General features: G+C 43.0%; 2 protein-coding genes across 2 annotated transcripts in view; both read right to left on the bottom strand.

Moving 5' to 3' along the window:
• The window catches only part of SSPN (sarcospan), an 84520-nt gene extending 70171 nt beyond the window's left edge, over positions 1-14349 (bottom strand). The window contains exon 1 of the mRNA XM_019292512.3: positions 14279-14349. The gene's annotated coding sequence lies outside the window, so the exon portion shown is untranslated. The remainder of the gene's footprint in view (positions 1-14278) is intronic.
• The window catches only part of RASSF8 (Ras association domain family member 8), a 73303-nt gene that overhangs the window by 5658 nt on the left and 46147 nt on the right, over positions 1-21498 (bottom strand). Inside the window, exons 3-4 of the mRNA XM_039571628.1 lie at positions 14279-14474; positions 1841-2730 (exon numbers count right to left, since the gene is read on the bottom strand). Coding sequence (XP_039427562.1) covers positions 1841-2730; positions 14279-14381 — 993 coding nt within the window. The 5' untranslated portion in view covers positions 14382-14474. The remainder of the gene's footprint in view (positions 1-1840; positions 2731-14278; positions 14475-21498) is intronic.

Below are 21498 nucleotides of genomic sequence, written 5' to 3'. Positions count from 1 at the left end.
TGAAGAGTTGAAAGTTATTTTAATCTTGTAATTTAAAAAGCAAGTCAACATTCACTAGCAGTTACTAGAATCACAGAATCAACTAGGTTGGAAAAGACCTCTGAGATCATTGAGTCCAACCCATTACCCTAATTGGGTTTTTTTAAAATGTATTTTATTTTTATATGGCTTCTTGGAAGACTAGCAGATGTTTCTCATACCACCTGAGAAAAACTTTGGCACATCAGCAAATAAAGGTAATAGTGTGAATGCTAAAAAAATAATCAATTCAGCAGCAGTCTGGCACCAAGTCTTACTTCTTCCTGAAGTATCCAGCATGGCTTGGACAGCTCATTTAATTCCTCTGATCTTAAAAGGAGTGTAATTCTTTTCTCTTCTTGTTCTTTGTGTTTTCTATTTAAAATTTTTGGACAGAACTTTCTCACTCTGCAAGGGTTTTGTGCAATGAAGCCAAAGCCTGGCTGGTTCACCACCCCTTCAAAGCACAGATGATCATTTAGGATCTTTCTCTGTACTTCTGTCATGATATGCAAAACTTACAGCTCTGATAGATTACAGCAGTCTTGGACTACTATTATTCCCACACACAGCAGTTAAGCTGCTTTAGCAGGTATCTTTAACTTTAGGTATGCAATAAAATATTTCTCTATTTCCACCCCACCAAAGCTCAATAATACAGAGCTCAGTTTATTTTCTTGTGGACTTTCAGATTTCTGCACCTTTAGGTTTAGAACAAGATTGGAAGATCTGGATTTAATGGGAACTTTCCAAGAAGTGAAACCTCGACTATGAAAAGAACCAAGCTAGAAATATTTTGAACTCCATCATAGCCTCGGTAAATGTGACTAAGGACAGATAAAACAAGTAAAGAAGACTTGAAGCTTTCCATCAGTGCAAATCCTTAAGCGTAGCATGTCTGGAAACTTAGCATAGATAAACATGACCAGAACTGCTTACAGTTTTCCTCCATTTTGCTTTGGATCAAAAGATTACTTTTTCCCCCCCCTCATCATCTAGCAAAAACACCTCATACTGACATGGTTCTAGGGCAGGAGTAAGGATACAAAATCCTTTTCCATATTCACAGTGGAACTACCTTAATGCCACTGCAGCACTGCAGAATATACTAAGTGCGAATTCCGGGAATCAGCAAGAACCACAACTCCAACTGATGTGTGGTGCCTTAGGACTATCTTACACAGCACATAAAAATCCCAGGAGCCCCAATCTTTCCGCCACCCCATCCAGCTAGCAGCTGGAGTTCCTTTATTCTTTCATGCCCTTTTAAGTTCCAGGTGATATCATTAACTTTAGCAAGGAATCAGGGACTGGATTCTCTTTTGACACATGTGCCACAAATACCTGAGGTGTAGAGAAAAATAAAATCGTGAACACCAGCAAGTCAGCCAGGAAAAAGAGGGATGCTGTTCTTTAAAACCAAAGCTGATTAAGGTGGCAGGTACTTTACTTTAGCTCTGTATCTTTCCAGGTGCTGCTTTTGGGCTGTTCTTTGTAATTCATCTCTTTTGGTGGCAGACAAACCTAGCAAAGATCAGAAGTTTATCCTCACAAAAGGCTACGGTGGTGCAAATTGCTGCTTTTCTTCTTAGACAGTTTGAATGGGCAAGTTAAACACAGGTGAAATGAAAACTGCCTGCTCTTCAAAAGAAACCCCACAAACTGAAATGCAATTTGAAAATGAAAGCAACACATTCCCCCTTTTAGCCCGATTCCCTTTGGAAACTTTCTTGTGTTGTCTTTCATGGGCTTCAGATTTGTGTAAGAGAAATTAGTCACAATTTCTGACTTTCTCTAGCTATGGATAGAAAGACAGTCTTACCTGTAATCGCTTGGTAGCTTGGCCCAAAGACCTTTCTACAGCTTTAATGCCATTTTCCAATCTCAGACTCTGCTGGCCCTGAATATCAATTTCTCCCTTCACCTTCTCTATCTTTTCCTTGACCTCTTCTTCATTCACCTGGGACTCTTGAACTTCCCGCTGCAGCTTCTCTGCTTCAAGGCCACTCTCCATATTGTGGATCTGAGACACGTAGTCCTTGAGCTTGCTCTCACACTCCAGGATCCTCTGCCTCATCTCCTGCAGCTGCTCCGTCAGCTGCTTTTCATTCTCCTGTTCGATCTGCAGCTCATTTTCCCAGAACTCTTCCTCCTCGATCTCCACTTCGTTCCGTTTGATCTTCTGCTCCAGTTTGAGGATTTCTTCTTCCAGGCTGGCATTGTACTTTTGCTCCCAGTAGCGGATCTCAGCTTCATTGGACTCCAGCTGCTTCTCGATGCACTGAAGCTTCTCTGTCTGGAGGTGGATCAGTTTCTTCAGCTCATCCGCTGTTGTTTTACAGTTGTTGAGCACCTTTTGCTTGAACTCGGATTCCTTGCTCTTCCCGAAGATGTCCATTAACCCCTTAGCGCCGCCGGTGAAGGTGAGGGATTTCCTTTTTGGCTCCCTCCTCTTCATGGCCTTGTCCCCCGGCGGCCTCAGCTTGGCCAGGGGCGGCAAGCTCTGCCGGTACAGAGTCCTCTCGGGGATGCGCGCCACGCTGTCCGACGTGGGCCGCTCGCTCAGGGAGGGCCCGGTGCGCCGCAGGATCAGCTGCACGTCGCTGGCGTACTGTCCCCACTTGTTGAGGGACACGATGGGGTTCTCGTGCGGCGCCAGGTGCCGCTCCGTGTCCCGCCACTTCTCGATCAGCGTGTAGCGCCCGGTGCGCCCTGCAAGGGAGCACAGCGTCAGCGCGGCCGCGGGGGGGCGCCACCGCGCCGCGCTCCGCCCGTGAGGGACAGCACCGGGACAGCACCGGGACAGGACCCTCCCGCCCAGCCCAGCGCGGCTCCCCGTCCCCCACACGCTGTTCCAGCGCACCTGCCCCTGTCGTAGCACACGCTGCCTCACTTACGGTGCCTGCACATCACCGAGTTCGCCTCTAAACCCTCCCCGCGCAGGGCGGGAGCGGCAGCGGCGAGGAAGGACTGACACCGTGAGAACCGGCGGAACTGCACAACCCCGGAGCTACCAGCAGGCTGGGAGGGGACTGAGATTCATGGAATCGCACAATGGTTTGGATGGGAAGGGACCTAAAGCCTATCCAGTTCCAACCCCCTTCCACTATCCCAGCTTGCTCCAAGCCCCGTCCAACCTGGCCTTGGACACTGCCAGGGATGGGGCAGCCACAGCTTCTCTGGGCAACCTGTGCCAGGACCTCTCCACCCTCACAGGGAAGAATAAAGCCAGTGACCCGTCAGTGTTGGTAACCACTACATAAATACACCCAATATGAACCTCGAGACCAAGAAAACAAGAACAGGAGTCCCAGCTCTTTCATACAGCCATGTAGAAATACCACATGTGGAGGCAGTGTGTTTGCTGTTAAACTTGCATCAATCAGAGGCAGCTGTTAATGACTGACAGAACCTCAGTTCCCCTCTTGGTGCCCCCCAGTTCACTCAGACACGGAGCCAACCTGGGCCACAGCCTGTGGTGCCCACAGCAGCACTGCTGATGTGACGAACCTTCACTGAGGAGAGCACAGGGACAAGAGCAGCAGAGGCTGCCTAAACTGCAAATGGGCAATCAGGCTCCCTGCACAAGCTGCAATGGCAGCTCCCACATCCCCACTGGGGTAACCCAGTCTGCAGGAAGAAGCTCGAGTCCTTTCATAAGTATTAAGAGTTTTTCTGAGTGCTCTATTGACAATACAATTTATGTTCGTGGCTTCATTTGTGCTGTTATCAAACATACTTGAATTCAGCTCAGCAGTCTTCCTCCTCCAACACCCTTTATGGGATATTTTTCTAAGCACTCTCACTACTCTGAAATACAGCATTTTCCCATCCCAGAAGAGTTTCCCCTATCAAAGTAACCTCACTTAAAAGCCACAACATTATTTACAAAAAGATGTGAAAGAGCAACTGCTTTTAAAGCATTTGATGCTAATGAATTTCTGAACAGCTCCACAATTGCCATTAACCTTAAAAACATCATTAGCTACTTTAATGCATTACCTACATTCATTTTCATGAGAAACGATCATTCAAATTATTTATTTCAGCACATAAAAGCCTGAAATACCTGTCATATATGCAACTACAGAGGGGACGAGTTGGAAGAAATGTAGTTATCAGTGATAACGCATTCGATGTGTTCTCTTACCTTATACTACCTGCCCAATCATCTCACTTTTCCCAAAAGGATAAAAATATCCTAATCTCAGGCTGGAGATCTGCCCCTGACCTACAGTCACAACACTCACATGGACTCCTCACTTCAGATTTGTAGGAAACAAGCTGCACTGTGGTGATTAACACACTGTGCCCCCCCCCCCCCCCCCCAAAAAAAACTGGATGTTGCCTTCTAAAGAGCTTCCCAAGATACAACTGCTGCGTTGGAAATGGTTCCTCTGCTCTCACTTTCTCACAATTAGCTCCCAGTGCAAAGAATGAGAACAAAAATTGTCTGCAGAGGCACCGCCTGGAGAACAGGTGGCTTTGGCTCACGGCTCATCCCAGAGCAATTGGCTGGCCCAGTCAGAGTCCAAAACGTCCCCATTCACTTCCAAGTTAGAAGTGAGGACTGAAAGATTTGACTGATGGAAGTCAGTGAAACAAGGTAGGTAGCATGAGAACAGCAATCCACCACCCTGAACGCCTTAGAAATAAATGACTCTAGGTAGGCACTGGGGAAAAAAAAGTGGGGGAAAAAAACCCAAACCTGGCAGCATATTCACATGCTTGGCCAACACTCTCAGAAAGATATTTAAGGTTTATTCTAATAAAGTTCTTCAAAATAAAGTCTATAAAGGTATATGATATATAAAATGAGAGACTTTTGCTAACTCGCGATACTGCTCATTGATCCATGAAGATTTATAGTTTGTAGTAGGCATTGGTGTTGTAACAGGAAAAATAAACCTAATACTGTTTGCCATAGCATACTAATGATAAAATCCTGGAGAAGAAAAATTAAGTAAAAACATACCCCAGAACGAAGGCTGCACTTCACTGCTCTGTTTTGTTAACCTTAGAAGGTTTCAGCTTGTAATCATGGTTGTGCTACTAATGTTCATGTTGTGTCAGAAAGAGTCAAGTTCAAAGAAGTCCTGAAGTTGCAAACAGGAGTAGGTACCACTAGGGGAGCGAGCAGAGTGCAGTTTCTACTCACTCTGCTATTAAATTAATTACTTAAATATAACAGGAGACAAAGGGAAAAAAAAGGAAAAGAAAAAAAGAGGGGGGAGGAGACTAAAGCTCTAACAATCTTGACCAAAAGTGAATTAAAGAATTAAGCACAGACTTGCCAAGAACTATTTTCATCTTAGCTTAAGGTTCCAAATGAACATGCAGCCCTGAATAATGAACTCAGCACTCAGGATCCACATAAAAGAAAGTGTTTTGTAGAAGTAATACTTGCACAGTTCAACAACCACACCTGGAGCTCAGGATTGCTCTAAAACAAAGCTGTTCTCTTCCAAGATCATTACCCAGGTCTAGTGCTCAGCCTGTGCATGACGCAGATTAACAATACCCAGACAACCACAACTGTGATGTTTGCCTGCATTAGAGGGGATTAATTCACAAATGAAAGGGTGAATGAGTTAATTCAGAACTAATGACAGAGTACTTCAGAACACAGGCGTCCCTGCAACAAACTGCTGGTTTTGATGTGCAGCCACCACTGACAAGGAGAAAGCAGCTTGCTCAGGTTGTTGATGAGGAACAGTTCAATGTCCGCATGCTGCTTCTTGCCCTGTGTGCTGTCTACAAGCTTCTGGACACAAGAAGCACCTGGCAGAACTCAGTCCAGCCTCATTCATGCAACCTTATTATTGTAAAAATTAAGTTACAGTCGCATTCAGGTAATGGCCATATATCAACAATGTATGGCATTCCTTAAATTCCAGCATGTTTCTCCCAGATGAATATTATACTGAATCTCACCCAGAATTTTGCAGTATCTCCAGGGAAGGTTCAGTGACCAGTTCAGCCGTGAATCCCCTTACAACTTCTGAAATAAAATTTTTCTTTAACTGCAACTAGAACATATTAGATTGTTTTTTTAATACTTCTATCAAAGTCTTGTGTTGATGGTAGTAGTAAAGAAAACCATCCAGACAGGCCCAAAAAAGTTCTAGCAGTGCTGTGCTCTGAGGAGGAAACCACAGAAAAGAAGAATTCAAGGGCTGGACAAAGCACAGAACCTCTGCACCCTGTTTCAGGTCCAGCTACTTCGTGGGCAGCAGGGGAAAGGGCAATTCTGCCCCGCTCTGCTGAGACCCCCCCTGCAGGGCTGCATCCAGCCCTGGGCCCAGCACAGGAAGGACAGGGAGCTGCTGGAGCCAGTCCAGAGCAGGGACACCAAGGGGAGCAGAGGGATGGAGCAGCTCTGCTGGGAGGAAAGGCTGAGGGAATTGGGATTGTTCAGCCTGGAGAAGGGAAGGCTTTGGGGTGACCTCATTGTGGCCTTGCAGTGCATGAAGGGAGCCCACAGGAAAGATGGAGAGAGACTCTTGGCAAGGGCCTGGAGTGACAGGACAAGGGGCAATGGCTTCACACTGACAGAGCAGGTTTAGATTGGATATGAGGAAGAAATGGTTCCCTGTGAGGGTGCTGAAGCCCTGGCACACGTTGCCCAGAGAAGCTGTGGCTGCCCCATCCCTGGCAGTGTCCAAGGCCAGATGGGGCTCTGAGCAACCTGGGACAGTGGCAGGTGTCCCTGCCCATGGCAGGGGCCTGGGATGGGATGATCTTTAGGGTCCCTTCCAACCCAGGCCATTCTGTGATTACTACATGGTCCCCAGAATGGGGACTCTACATGTACCACATGATATTACCATCTCAAAACAATCACCAAGAACTTGTACCTCTTTTGCAAGACAGCAAATGACAAGCAATAACAGAAGCAGATACATATTTACATCCCTAAAACACACCGCATCTGCACAAAGGGCAGTGTCAAGGTTAACAGGTTAAATTTCCACCTACAACTCCCCAAGCACACAAAACTTATCGCAGGTTCTATTAATAGAGGAACACCTTCAAAAGAATAACTTCTCTCAAAATTGAGAATGACATCAAAAAAGGAAATATATGGACTCCAGAATGCTGATGTTCTGACAGCCTGCAAATATCTGTCAAGAGTGGTTTGAACCTGGCTCCAACACTGTGACATTAAATGGCAAACTTCACTCAGTGTCCTGATCTGGCTCTGCTGCACAGCCAAACAATCTCTGGACCCAAGTGTCCATGCCATGTGCCCAGCCACTGTAGTCTTAGCTTGGGATCGATGTCCTTTGCTAATTTAAACACAGATTCCACCACAATGAACAGTGATTAAACTAATGAAATATAGGTACAAGGTAATGAACATTTTTTTTAGACTCTCAAGAGGCAGATTTTTAAATTATATTCCATGAAGGGTAGCAGCACTCATACAACCATTACTCACTTCAAGCTCCTCTATATGCTTTAATATTTGCAGCCGACACAGTAGACAGAGCAACTATTTCTGCTGCCAAAAGTGAAAATGAAACTCCAAAGAAAAGCAGCAGTAGCAACACTCTTGGCAGGACTGTAACCTGAGAGGTCATCAATTCCCTTTTTCAGGACAGAAATGATTCATCCCATTAACTCCCACCCAAAAGTCCATCCTCCTCTACATTTTTTTGTTATACAGGTAGTATCATACACTGTGAAGAAATGTATCTGTGCCTTATCTTTCCCATCAGGCTACAAACGTTTATGCCAAGCACCAAGCAAGATCCATCTTTCCATTAAGTGTCTCCCATGCTTCAGAGCCAGGACCTACAGCAGTGAGTCAGTACAAGCAGGTGACTCACTGCCCTGGTCTCACATCATTTCTGGGAAAAGTGGTGGGATGAGCAGTCTTAAACACAAGGGTCCCTCTCCTTCCCTAGGGAAGGGGCTGGGGTGGGCAGGAGTAGGTCTTTGTCACCAGAGGTCATAGAATCATTCAGGCTGGAAAAGGCCTCCAAGCTCATCGAGTCCAAGCTGTGCCTGATGCCCACCTTGTCACCCAGCCCAGAGCACTGAGTGCCACATCCAGTCACTCTCTGGACACCTCCAGGGATGGGGACTCCAAACCTCCCTGGGCAGCCCCTTCCAGTGCTTAACAACCCCTTCCATGAAGAAATTCCTCCTGATGTCCAACCTGAGCCTCCCCTGGCACAGCTTGAGGCCGTTCCCTCTCATCCATTCCCTTGCTCCCTGGGAGCAGGGCCTGAGTTCCCCTGGCTTCCCCCTCCTGTCAGGGAGTTGGGCAGAGCCAGAAGGTCCCCCCTTGAGCCTCCTTTTCTCCAGGCTGAGCCTCCCCAGCTCCTTCAGCCGCTCCCCACAGGACTTGTTCTCAAACCCTTCAATGCAGTCTTGCTCCCAGTTTCTCCTCTTTCCCTGAGACTACCAGGATGCACTCAGTGCCAGGGAAGTTCCTTGGCAGGCACATTCCTAGCTCCCATCACCTCTGCTGCACAGCAGCTGTGCCAAGAGCCTGCCCTGCAAGCTGGCACTCTAGACAGTCTTGGGGGAAAAAAAAAGGAAAAAAATAAACTCTGCACCTAATACAGAAGTTTTAAGAAAGCTAAACTGAAAGGGAAGGTGTAATAGTCTCACTCTTAAGCTGAATCTGAATGAACACCCCAGACTTATCACCATGCATAATAAGAATAAACACACTGTCACCTGTCTGCACACAGGCTTCCATGGAGGTAAAGCCAGACCTGCCAACACCTGGCTCAAGCCAAACCCAGACTGCCCACAGCACTGAAAAATGCACACTCTCCACAACATGGATACAGCTTTCTGACCCACTTGGTTTCCCAGAGACAGCCTTCCAGCCCTAGGCTCTCTTCCTTAACAAGGCAATGCAAAGAAAAAGTAATTGCATGTGGGTAAAATCTTCTAAGAACTCTTAATATGTGGAACATGTGGGTGAAAATGCCCTGCCTTACCAAAGGGACAACAGCATTAACTCTTGAATCTTTAACAGCACTGATAGAAAAGTAATTCCTGGCAATTTTAATCAACCCAAGATGATTTGAACCCAGTATCTTTGAAATATGAAGCTGACATTTCATTCATTATGTGACACTTAAGTTAACATCCATAGCAATATTAAAAAAATACCATTCTGGCTACCTGAGAACTCAATAAATACCCAAGATTGAGAGGAAAAAAAACCGCCCTCAAAATAGAGGTTAGAGTTTGCATTACTCAGATTTCTTAAGTCACGCTATACTTTGCATCCACAGATATGAAAAACAATAGAAAATAAAGAATCAGAGGAGGAGTCCAGTCCTAGCAAGAAATACCCACAGAGATATACAGGCTCCCCTGAAAGTCTGCTGAGTTCTCCAGGCACAGCCATCTCTCCATGTCTTTACCAGGACTGAAGCCTTAGCTCATTACTATTATCCTTGCTCTCCAAAAAATGGTGTGCAGGAGTTTATCACAGCCTGACAGAACAAAGCTCTCTGAGTCATCACTTCATATTTTCAATGGCCTTTTATCCAAGCACCCTGAAGTACCACACTTATTTTAGAGCTGCATCCTAAACAGGTGAAACAATGGGGAAGTTTGGCTGAGGTCACACAGCAAGACATCCAGCAGCCCAGATCCCTCTCAGTGAGGTTACTGTCACCAGATTTCTGAACCAGAAAGTTTATATGATCACTTACAATGCTCTAACACGTTTGAGACAGCATTGACACTTGAATAAATACACTCCATTTATCTTTGAGGAAAAATACTCAAATGCAATACAAAAAAAAAAAAAAAACCAACCCCAAAAAACACTGATGGCTGCATTTGTTTAATTTTAAAAAGACAACTGTACTACTTCTTCAGTGAAGTACTGCTCATATTTTCCAGCCAGAAGCACCAAAATCCACAGCACTATTTAAAGCAAGTCTGCCAATTTAATATTTGCCACAGAAAACTACAGAGAGGAGGGCAAAAGGTTTCTTTCAGTAAGAAACTCAAGCTTCATGTCTCTAGACTGAAATATTCTCTTTCTAGGAAACAAATATGCCATTCTGAGTAGAGGAGATGCGTTCTAGGCTCCAGGGGTAAAAGAAATCACAAAAAATGCAGTAAAAATCCTCATGGGGGCTGGAAGTGGGAGACCAGCACTGCTGAAGGAACAGGACAAGTGTATTTGTGACTGCACTGTTTGTCACCACATTCCTTTGGAAGATTTTTTATTTTTCGTGTTTGAATGGAAAACAACCAGAAAAGCCAATTTAAAAAAAAAAAAAAAATCTATAGTTAACCTACATTTGCCTAAACCAGCAGCTAAAATGATTAGCTCACTTCTTTTTAGGATACCACCTGCTTTTCCCCTCAGCACTACAATGATTTTTTGAGAGGAGTAACTGTGCTCAAACATACTCAAAACAGACCTTTGGCTGGATTCATCAACCACCTCATCACATACAAAATTTAAAAGTATCAACAACTCTCTTTTTACTTTTTTTCAGTTGCCCAAATTATGAAGAGAAATCAAAATGACCAAGCAATGTTTATATGAAGCCATTCTGGTTTTCACAGAATGCACAGAAAACTTAGTGGAGAATTTGTTGTCAAATGTACATTTTTAAAAGAGACAAGGATGAATCTTGGAAAAGCTCATCTCTCCTGGCAAAAATATTTTTAAAACAAGACTCGTGGTTCTCTATTTAAACTGTGTGCTGAGGTGTATTTTTGTTTTGGTGAGGCCTTAGTTTCTCATGATGAAACAATCACTTCTCTTATTTTTATTAAAACCCCAAATCTTCCTTGTCACTTGCAAACAGCTTGAGTTAAAAAGAAAATAAAGCAGACCTAGATAAAACTCATAAAAGGTAGCACCAAGTATTCTTCAAGATCCCAGTGAGAGATGATTTCACTCTCTGGAAACTTGTAACTGAATAGTTTTATGTTTGCCTTGAACAGAATTCCAGCGATCTGCCCTCCAGCTAAGGTAATTCCAACTCCTTCTAAGTAACAGATACAGACAATTTTAGTATCCAAAGCTATATTCAATTGATATTACTCTCTCTTGCATTCAATAAATTGAAAACATACACATTTTTTAAAATAAGCTTTGTTGGGACACTGAAGGAGACAACTCTCCCTTCTGTTCTGAGGGGAGGTTTGAGATTGAATTCAAACCCTTTGACTTCAATCCAAACAGAAAATTAAAAAAAAAAAAAAAAAGTCAACAAAAAACCACAACCAACCAAAAAACCCTGGAATTTTTACTTTGGGTAATTTCCTATCCTGCAGTGATCAAGAGATGGACAGCAGGGGAAGGGGAAGGAGCTCACAGTGCAAGAACAGGTAACACAAATGTTACTCATCAGGAGTACAGCCCCAGAGAGAGACTTTTTTCCTGAAAGAGCTCCAATTTCTAAGGAATCAAGGAGCATTAACCAGGCAAGTTAGGTGACGGAATGCCACGGCCAAAGGATTAGACACTGGATATGGGACAGAACCTCTCACAAAGGCTGATAGCCTAGTATAACTTGATTTTTTAATGCTAAAATAGCCCTAGGGACATAAAAAAAGAAAACAAAAATAACCCAAGAAACTTTTGTATCCTGAAGTTGTTATTGAATTTCCATGACATGGGGGAAGAGTTGGAAAGTGCATACATGGAAACCTTTTTGTTGTTTTTATCACAGCAGGAGATCAGGAGACAGGGCCCTGCATTTGATCAACTGGCAGCAAAAGGCACTTTTTGAAATACAAGAAATTCCATTTACAGACAACATACTCTGACTGCCAGGGTGAGTGAACACTGCTACAGTGGGGTCTCCACACTTGTGCACATTCAGAACCCAACCGCCCCTGGTCCTGAGCAACCTGCTCTGCCTGGCCCTGCTTTGTGCAGCAGAGTTGGACTGGATACTGCCCAAAGGTGCCTTCTAAACCACAGCTCTATAATAATTTTGATTTTCCTATTTTTGAAATACAGGATAAAGCTTTATTTTTCACATGTCTAGAATAGAGATAGCTTCATTTGCCCATAAGAAGCTTCTTAACTATGGATGTTTTAAACCAGGTATCTTTGGCTTGTGCTTTCCTCAGTGCATATGGCTGTAAAATAAGCCAGTTTGCAAACATTCCAGACACTGCACTTCAAGAAAATAATATACTTCTTGCAGTTCACATTTCAGGCTCAGTGAAGAAGACTGTGTTGTGTGTGTTGTATGCTTTAAGTCAAGGACCTAGTAATAAACTGTAAGGCACAATAAAACAAAAGGAGCATCTCACAAACTTTACAGACAGACAAAATAATCCTGAGTGCAGCCAAGTTATGTGACTGCTGAAGCAGCCAGACTGCAAAGTGGAAAATCCCATCAGAGCCAAGCAAATGGCAAGCCAACTAAGACTGGCTACTTTCCACCACCAAATGTCAGGTGAGAGCTACAGGGATCAATTTTCATAGGTTCCCATTCAAATTCGAGTGACAATTACTCCTGCTAAGCTGGGACCTACAGCCAAATAGCAGGGGCAGCCAGATGGTTCTGTCCTCATGAATGGCCTGACTGGAGGGCTGGGAAAGACACACAGGTGTAATTTATATGGTGCTTGATACTGTCCTAGCTGCCCCAGCAAGAGAGGAATTGTTCTGGGTTTTTTCTAGAGAGGGTATTTGCCTTGGGAAGGAATTTCCAAAGGATTATCTTGATTTGGCTCTGGTTGCAGATGAAATTTATCTCAGCATGGAAGCAGAGTTGCCTGTCCCAGATGAACTGGTGACGTGTTACAGAAAAGGAAGTCTGCAGAGCTGACAAAACCTGTGTGTGTCTCCAAGGCTGACAGAGTCTTTACAGAGTTCAGGCTAATAACTGAGGATACAGAAAAAAACCCAGCGAGAAATTACACAGGAGAACATTAAATTACTGTCTAGAACTGGGAGTCCAACATTTCTGTGGGAGAAGGCAAAGGAAACAGAATGAAAGATATTGAAAGCAAAGTGAAGAACTAAAGTATCACAACCACTTTATTATTTCTAAACAGGTATCACTTAATCATGACTAGAAAATGATCATACTAGCAGAATTGTTTCTCAAAAAACCTGCAGGTAGAAAACAAGATGTGGAAGGAATTCATGATCCAATTACCATTAAACAAAAAGCTGCAACTAACACAACCAGTAAAAAAACATTTAACAGTTTAACATCAACTACAAGATTTGAGAGACAAACTGACTTTCTACAATTTTTAAATGAAGCTTTAGAAGGTATTTGATGCATATAGATAAGCACATGCTAGCATTTTGTTCAATCCTCTTAAACTATAAAATAAAAAAGTGCCAGTCTTCCACTCCATCAGATAAAAGTAGATGGAAATGATGTTTAGAAGTTTAACACTTAAATAAATAAACATCACAATTTCAGAGAAATTGTCTTTGTGCTTACAGGTAGAATACCTTGCTGACATTCATAGGCCTAACTTGTTTTTTATTAGAAAATTATTATTTTCAATAATACAATTTTGTAAAACTGCTGGCATACTGAAAAATGCAGAAGCTCACCTTTAAACTATTCATTTTAGTTAAAACATAGGTTTTACTGCCTAAATTTAAATAGTATGTAAATCCAATTATAACATTATCAGCATAGTAAATACTGAAGGGATGAGGCTGAGGCTTATTCAGGATGCCCTTAATCACTGAGAAAGATCTGACAAGACTTTCCTGTGGTGGAGCCTCAAAGATTTAATTTTTTCTTCTAAACTGTTCAGCAAAGGGCTAACAGTGTAGACTTCCAGGTTACCCTTTCATGAGCAGTGAGTTATGTGGCATGCCAGAGCAAGAGGAGACCCTGAAGGATCTATGTCATTGATCTATACTATTCCCAATATAGCTAAAGATACTTAAAATGGGTATCATTTCAATGAACATCATTAGGATGTGAAAGCCAACCAATTCTATTGCACTGCTTTTATATTTTCTTTGGTACCTAGAATATTGACAGTTTAGCACCTTCCTTAGTCCAGGCTGTATTTACAACCAACATAATTATTATTACTTAGAAAATAAATTTTTATTGAAGGAAAGTTTATAGATTTCAAAAATGTTTCTTTTCTGTCTTTTCAATCTCTCTCTGGCAGGTGAAAAATCCAAGGCTACAAGTTTACACTGCAAGATTATCCCATTGTGCATTGCATTCTCTGCTCTGCTGGTACCCAGTGCTCCCCCACCTCCCCTGGGTTTAGCTTCACAAAAAAAGCTTCACCCCACTTGCCACCCGGCAGTACTCACCAATAGCCTGAGCAAGGGCTATTACGACTTCCTGGCATGTTGTGACTTCGGTGACCCCACACACAATTCTCTGCACTCCATCGACCCATACTTTGAGCTCCATGGTTCACCAGATCATCCAAGAGCCATGAATGCAAATCAGTCAAGTCATTCTTGCAGCTGCACCAGAGACAACGCAGCTGACTTCCTGCAGCAGCTGGAAGAGAGAAAAATCCTGGTGTTTAGAGCAAGGAACCACCAATTTGAAAAGTTGACTATTTCACCTTGACATCTATCAGGTAGGAGAGCCAACACAGCCTCCTTTCTTTAAAAACAACAACAGGAACCAAACATCCACACATTTTGGGGACAGAGTGGCTGGAAAGTGCCTAGCAGAAAAGGACCGGGGGGTGCTGGTCAACAGCAGCTGAACATGAGCCCAGCTGTGCCCAGGTGGGCAAGAAGGCCAATGGCACCTGGCCTGGGTCAGCTATGGTGTGGCCAGCAGGGCCAGGGCAATGACTGTCCCCCTCTTGTGGGCACTGGTAGGGCCACACCTCAAATCCTGTGTCCAGTTCTGGGCCTGTCCCTACAAGAAGGACATGGAAGGGCTGGAGCATGTCCAAGGAAGGGAATGGAGCTGGGGAAGGGGCTGCAGCACAAGTCTGATGAGGAGCAGCTGAGGGAGCTGGGAAAGGGGCTCAGCCAGGAGAAAAGGAGGCTCAGACGGGACCTTCTGGCTCTGCCCAACTCCCTGACAGGAGGGGGAAGCCAGGGGAACTCAGGCCCTGCTCCCAGGGAACAAGGGACAGGAGGAGAGGGAACGGCCTGGAGTTGTGCCAGGGGAAGGTCAGGTTGGACATCAGGAGGAATTTCTTCATGGAAAAGGTGGTCAGGCCTTGGCAGGGGCTGCCCAGGGAGGTTTGGAGCCCCCATCCCTGGAGGTGCCCAAGGAAGGCCTGGACATGGCACTCAGTGCTCTGGGATGGGTGACAAGGTGGAGGTTGGCCAAAGGTTGGGCTCAATGATTTTGAAGATCTTGTCCAACCTCATTAATTCTATGATTCCATTCTAGGATCCCATGCTTTAACAATGTCTACCTCTTCTGCAGACAAACTGTAATGAAACTGGGTATTTCCTAAAATTTTACAAGTTGCTACAAAAAGAGCACTCAGAGAAATAGCACTAAATAAACAACTCCAGAATAAACTCAACAGTTTCCAGTAACAGGTGCCCCTATTCCTTTATATGCTGCCTGGATGTCTCCAAGGACTGGTTAGGGATGCTTTTGGTGTTTGTTCAGTAATTTCTAGCAGGTGGGGCTGTAGAAAAACAAGGGGGAAACATTTTTAATTACAGCCATCCATGAGAGTCCAACTTTTGTCTTCCTGCAGAAGCAGCTGAAGGTTCCTATTCCCAACAAACCTGTGCATCTTGTACCAGAACCCAGAAAGCAAAGCAAGTAGACAGATTGCTTCTCTCTCCCTCTAAAACAAGGAGATGCATCAGGGAAAGTGTTGTAGGGGTGCTTTAACCCCTGCCAGCACTATGCTGGTTCTGTGAGGAAACAGACGTTGTCTAATGTCTTTTCCTAGGTTTTTCCATAGGCACTGCAATGATACTAAACAAAAAAATTTCAAAGTAAACCCACCACATATTGTTGTCTTCAAAAGACAGCACCTTCCCTCAAAAATGAAACAAAAACCAAACCACCAATAATGATGATTAAGTCTTAAAAAACCCCAGAAACTAACAAGAAAGCAAACACCCAAAACCCACCTACAAACCAACCAACAACAAAAGCCCAAAATCAAATAAAGAAAACCTAATGAGACAGCTGGGCTGCTTAAGCAGAGAGGGGGAAAATAAACTGATAATACGATACAAGAAGCTCGTACTCAGATAATACCATGTGGATAAAGTGATAAAACCAAAGACAATATTTTTGAAGAATTAAGTACCAGGAAAATGGATAACACAGGGATGGAATAAAAGAAATCTGAAAATTATTTAGGGGACTTTAGTGAAGACAGGCAGGGTAGGGTTACACAAGAAACATGGAACCTGATGATGCTGATGGATTGAACAGAACTGCACATGGAGGCAGAAATGGTGCAGAGAACACTATGCAAGTACTTAGTGCTGTTCACATTTACAGTCTCACCAGAGCTGCTTTCTCCTGGGGAAGTGAACATCTCCCTGCATCTATGCACCAGTGCAACCCCCAAGCTAGAGGGGAAAAGTGACTTTCCATCTGCAACCAAACAGTTCATCCAGCAGCTGACACATGATGCAGAGGACACCTGGAAGATCCTCACCTGACAGGCAGGGGCAGCAACAACCTCAGAGCCTGTTAGAGCCACACAGGTCCCACCACACTGACAGGACAAGCTTTAGCAGAGAAGCACCAAGCAGTAAAGTCAGGCCAGCACACACCCCCAAAAGCCCTGCCCAAACCTACCTGCTCAGAAGTATAAAATTTATAAAAGTATATAAAATTTGTAAGTAAAACCAGATCTCAAACAGACTTGCACACTCAATAGAAAAGTGATCGCTTTTAAGACTATCAACGTATACAGAAATAGTCTTCTGAGACATGAACAAGATCCTGAAAATCCCAAGAGGTTTTCATAAACATTTTCCCACACAAAGCTAGGTAATTCAAAGAAAACTTCTATCTGCACAAGCATTAACTGTGTACAAACACAAACACTTCAGTCAGGTTAACACCATTTTAATGCAGCAGTAACTAAGCAGAAGAAAATCTTTTACCAGCCTGTAACACTGCAGTGACTGAGAAAACACCTCACAGGCCCCATCAGTGACCTCTGCTATTTATTCTTGGACCAGTTGTCTTCACAAATAAACAGACCTCACATTCCAAGCCCAGCTGTAAGGAACTTCATTAATTAACTTAATAACTTGCTGAGGGTTGAACAGTTCAGATTTCCTGGCACAGACCAAGGCATCTCTCCATGTGACAATGCACACGTCAGCAAAGCATCCGACAGCTCTTAATTGTTTTTCTGTCTGTCAACATCCAAAGTATTATCTCAATTTAGCAAGCCAGCAAATGCCTTTTTTCCCCCTGTCAGCACACAATGTACAGTCTTGTGCTCAACGCAGATCAGGTTTGGTCATTTGTTTTCCTACAGTCCACCTTTAAAAAAAGAAAATACTGAAGAGAGGCATCATATAATACGGAAATATTTGCTGACACTTCCAAGTTTGAAGAAAAGCATCCACCAAAGCTGCAAATAATCTGAACAAAGTGCCTTTGAAACAGTTCAAGCTCAGGGGAAACATTCCCATTCATTTCTTACACGACAAACAGTTTCAATAGACTAAATAAGATAAAGAATTTGCAGTCCATGCGTCCCTCAGACCAACAGGCAGGGCTGAATTAAAGGAGTGTGTTAATTAAAGGGCTGCCCAGGTGGAGTCCCCATCCCTGGAGGTGTTCAAGGAACAACTGGATGTGGCACTCAGTGCTCTGGTTTAGTTGACAAGGTGGGGACCAATCACAGGTTGGACTCAATGATCTTGTAGGTCCTTTTCCTCCATGGATTCTGTGATTCCATGCGCCCCACAAGTACTCACAGGATTCCTTTGGGGACCTGCCACTAAGAACACACACTCACATCAGAAATGTAAGATCTCTGTGCTGAAATCACCATGTCAGAGTTTCTAAGCAAAGCTCATCTGTAGTAAATTTAAAAAAAAAAAAAAGTCTAAGATTGGTTTGGTTTCTAGGATTGTGCAGTAGAAGTTCACAGAGAGGTCTGAAAACCAGAAAATCTTCTGGCCATGTGCTTATGTCTGCTTCCCAAATATAACTCTGTAGCACCTTTTTATTAGCCTTTGGTTTTTCCTTCATAGGTATTCAGTTCTTTATTTGCTGTTAGTTAAGTTTCACACCAGTAAAAGCTGATTTGCCTCCCCACTGAGGGTCATCTGACAGCCCCAAATATACTTTTTGACCTGAAATCTGTGTCCAGAATGAACATTGTGCTTTTATGTTCGAATAGGCAAAATAATCCTTACCTCTAATACTGTGCAAATTTCTTTCTGAAGCCAATGGAAGGGTTGGAGCAAAAAAAAAAAATCTCACTTGAGGTTTCTTAATCCCATAAGTTCAAAAACAGTTCACCTTATGCATAACTTATTTCAGCAATGACTGGGAATAGGAATGCAAAACTAATTTACTGAGAGGCACACAAGCCAAAGCATGCCTGTGATCACAGCTTTTCCCCAGTTTGTCAGCCATCAGCTCCATAGCCACACGTAGTTCTGCTTGGACCAAGCAGTGGAAATCTGGCATTCCACAGCTACTTCCTTTCCCCACTTCTCCATTACCTTGCCTGAAGCCTCCTCAATTACCTTGTTTACCATGCATTAAGCATTTTCCCTAAATTCGTCTTTTATCCTAATTGGCTGATGGTATCTTACTCTTTCAGATATTTGTTCAGTTTTTAAGCGTAAAAAAAATCCAGCATATATATATGTACATATATGCACACACAAATATATATATATAGCATGCATATATACATATATATATATATGTGCTACTATTTAGCTACCTCTCCACATCTTATTTACAAGATATAAAAAAGGCTGAAGCTTCACAAAAGACAAGCAGATCAGACTAAATGCAAAGTACTTTTCTAGCATTTAAGAAAAAAAAAATTATATTCCACACAGATGTTTGCAGAACATCTTGCCATAAGCATAAAGTCTCGAGGAAACCCAAGAGCTAAAATCAAGATGACGATTTCACCTCATTTCTAATGTTTAGTTCACACTGCCTGAAAGCATCATACACCTCAAATCAGGGCTAAAATCTTGCTGCAGCAGAATTTTGACCAACAAGTTCAGTGACTTTCTGTAGCCCCAACAAGTCACCAGCATGTTGTTCAGTACACTTTAAAGTCAGGATGCTTTCATTTGTAATTAGCAATAACCAGGCATCATTTGCAGTTTGGCATTTACCCTTTAGTTTTCATTCCCAGTGCACTATGGCCCAGTTGTGCTCCTTGTTTTTCCCTATTATGGTACCAGGTAAGGCCCTGGACAAACAGTCAGCTTGTTCCACCCATGCTGTAAGCCATTAATAAGAATAATTAGTCAGTGCTAGTAAGGCTTGATTGGAAAATACCAAACAAAGGAGCACAAATAAGCCAGTCCAGCTACCCAGAAAGAGCTTACAAACCATTCATTCAGAAGAGCATGAACATGGATGCATTTGGAAGGTCTTCCCTACCAGAAGAATCCTGGTATGGAGCCAAGTAACATTTTCCTGATGAAGGTAACTGCAAAGACAGAATTGGCTACTGGAAATAAGCTCCTTAGTATTTACCAAAAAGCCTCCTCCCTTAGACTGATGAAGAAGAAATATCCTACAAGATATGCAGCCTCCCATCAGTAAATGGGCAAAAATATTTCATGGCAAGTTGAAGTCAAAAATATCAAGTGGAAGTCTTCTGCAGGCAAAACTTTTATCCTTTATCAGAAAAGAACAGTCTGTGGATTTAAAATCAACCTATGACTTTCTTTGAAAAGTGTTTTCACAGAGCATCCAATTTTTTTTTGTGGGACTAACCCTTGTGGAGGTTATTCTTTTGCTATTCCAGAAGAATGCTCTGAGATAATAAGCACTGCTTGAAACAAATAAACCAGAGGTCCCACAACCATGAAGATGACAGTGTTGAGAACAAGCTTGAGAGAGAGTTTAAGACCGAAGAATTTTCTTCCATGAGACTGGCCAAAAGATGGTCTGACATCTGTGTCAAAGAGGCCAAAATCCTGATGCCACAAGTGATATCAACACACAACACATCCCCCTCACCTGTTAGAGGACAGCATAGCACCAACACAGGGGTTTGTACAAGCACTGAAGTGCAGGCAGTTGTTTCTGGCAACAATGGCTGCACAAAATCGTGCCTCTGGATAACCCAAAATTCCCCAAGTCGCAGTTTCCCAGACAAATTACCAGTTGAGTTCCATCCAGGAACCCTCAGCTGCCGAGAACAGGAACTGCTGCTTGCACTGCAATTTCTCCTGATGCAATACAGCTAACAATTTGGTGGGAAAAAAATGAGGGAAAGACACATTGTTCTGAAGCAGGGAATGCTACAACTGGTATTTTGCCTAATTACAGAACATTCCCAACCTCTCCCTGAGCTACAATCTCTCCTTGAACTGCAATCTTTACGGCACAGAAAAAACAAATTGTCTCTTCTCTTTGTATTGGTGAGAATTAGCTAGAAGGAATTAACTTGTTTTCTTTTGGGGATGGAGGAGTGATAGGAGGAGGTAAAGCATTCATCCACACTTCTTGTCAGCTCTTGCAAATATATACACTTTGTTAATGGCAACTATTGAGTTATTACCTGAAATAATTCTTCCATCTTGAAAACTGTATTTTTGACTTCAGTATTTTAATTCTAAGACTGATCTCTAACTTCAGCAAGCATGTTAAGTCTTCAGGACATCTTCCTGCACAGTGTTTTAATCTAAATCACACGTGACAATACGAAGAAACCAGACACCACTTAATAATGATTTAACTGCAGCACAAAACATTCATCCAACTTGGGATACAAATGATGACATAGCTACAAACCTCCAGGATCACAAACTGTGACTGAGATGCTCATGGCCTTCATAAAGATGAGTTCCAACCAGCTGTCATGAACACAGATAGACGGCTGGAGTGATAGTGCTCCTTTAAGTGTCTGTAACACTTTGTATCCTAAGTTTGGAGCCACAAGGTTTGACCCAACTGTGCTGCAAAACATTTTCAAATCCCCACAAAATGTTGGAAAGGAAAAGCCAGCAGATGAGCCAAGAAAACAGATGGCTTACTAAAGATCCTTTGTATTTGGTCACGGCTGAGAGCATAACCTTGCATTTTTAACAGTAGGTTTTGCGCTCTTGTACTTGAATTAATTTAACAGGACTAACAACTCTGAAATTAATACTCTCCTTTCCCTAAGATCAGATATAAAAAGCATTTGAACTCCACATGGACTTGTGGTACAAAAACCCAAGGGTGTTTTGGAAATGTTGACAGCACTCAAGTCAGAGTTTCAAAGATCCTTGTTTCTACTAGATTTCAGTCAGAGTGTTTCTAAAGCAGAAATTTAAAAATTTGAAACTTAAGAGCATTATATTTAGGATATGTACCAGCAAATCAAAACAATACCTGATGCAGCACTTCTTTCAGCTCTTGAGACAGG

This window comes from Corvus cornix, chromosome 1A (genome assembly GCF_000738735.6).
Source record: "Corvus cornix cornix isolate S_Up_H32 chromosome 1A, ASM73873v5, whole genome shotgun sequence".
Taxonomy (NCBI): Eukaryota; Metazoa; Chordata; class Aves; order Passeriformes; family Corvidae; genus Corvus; species Corvus cornix.
Note: the sequence above shows the minus strand (reverse complement) of the source record. Positions and strands in the feature narration are given on the sequence as shown.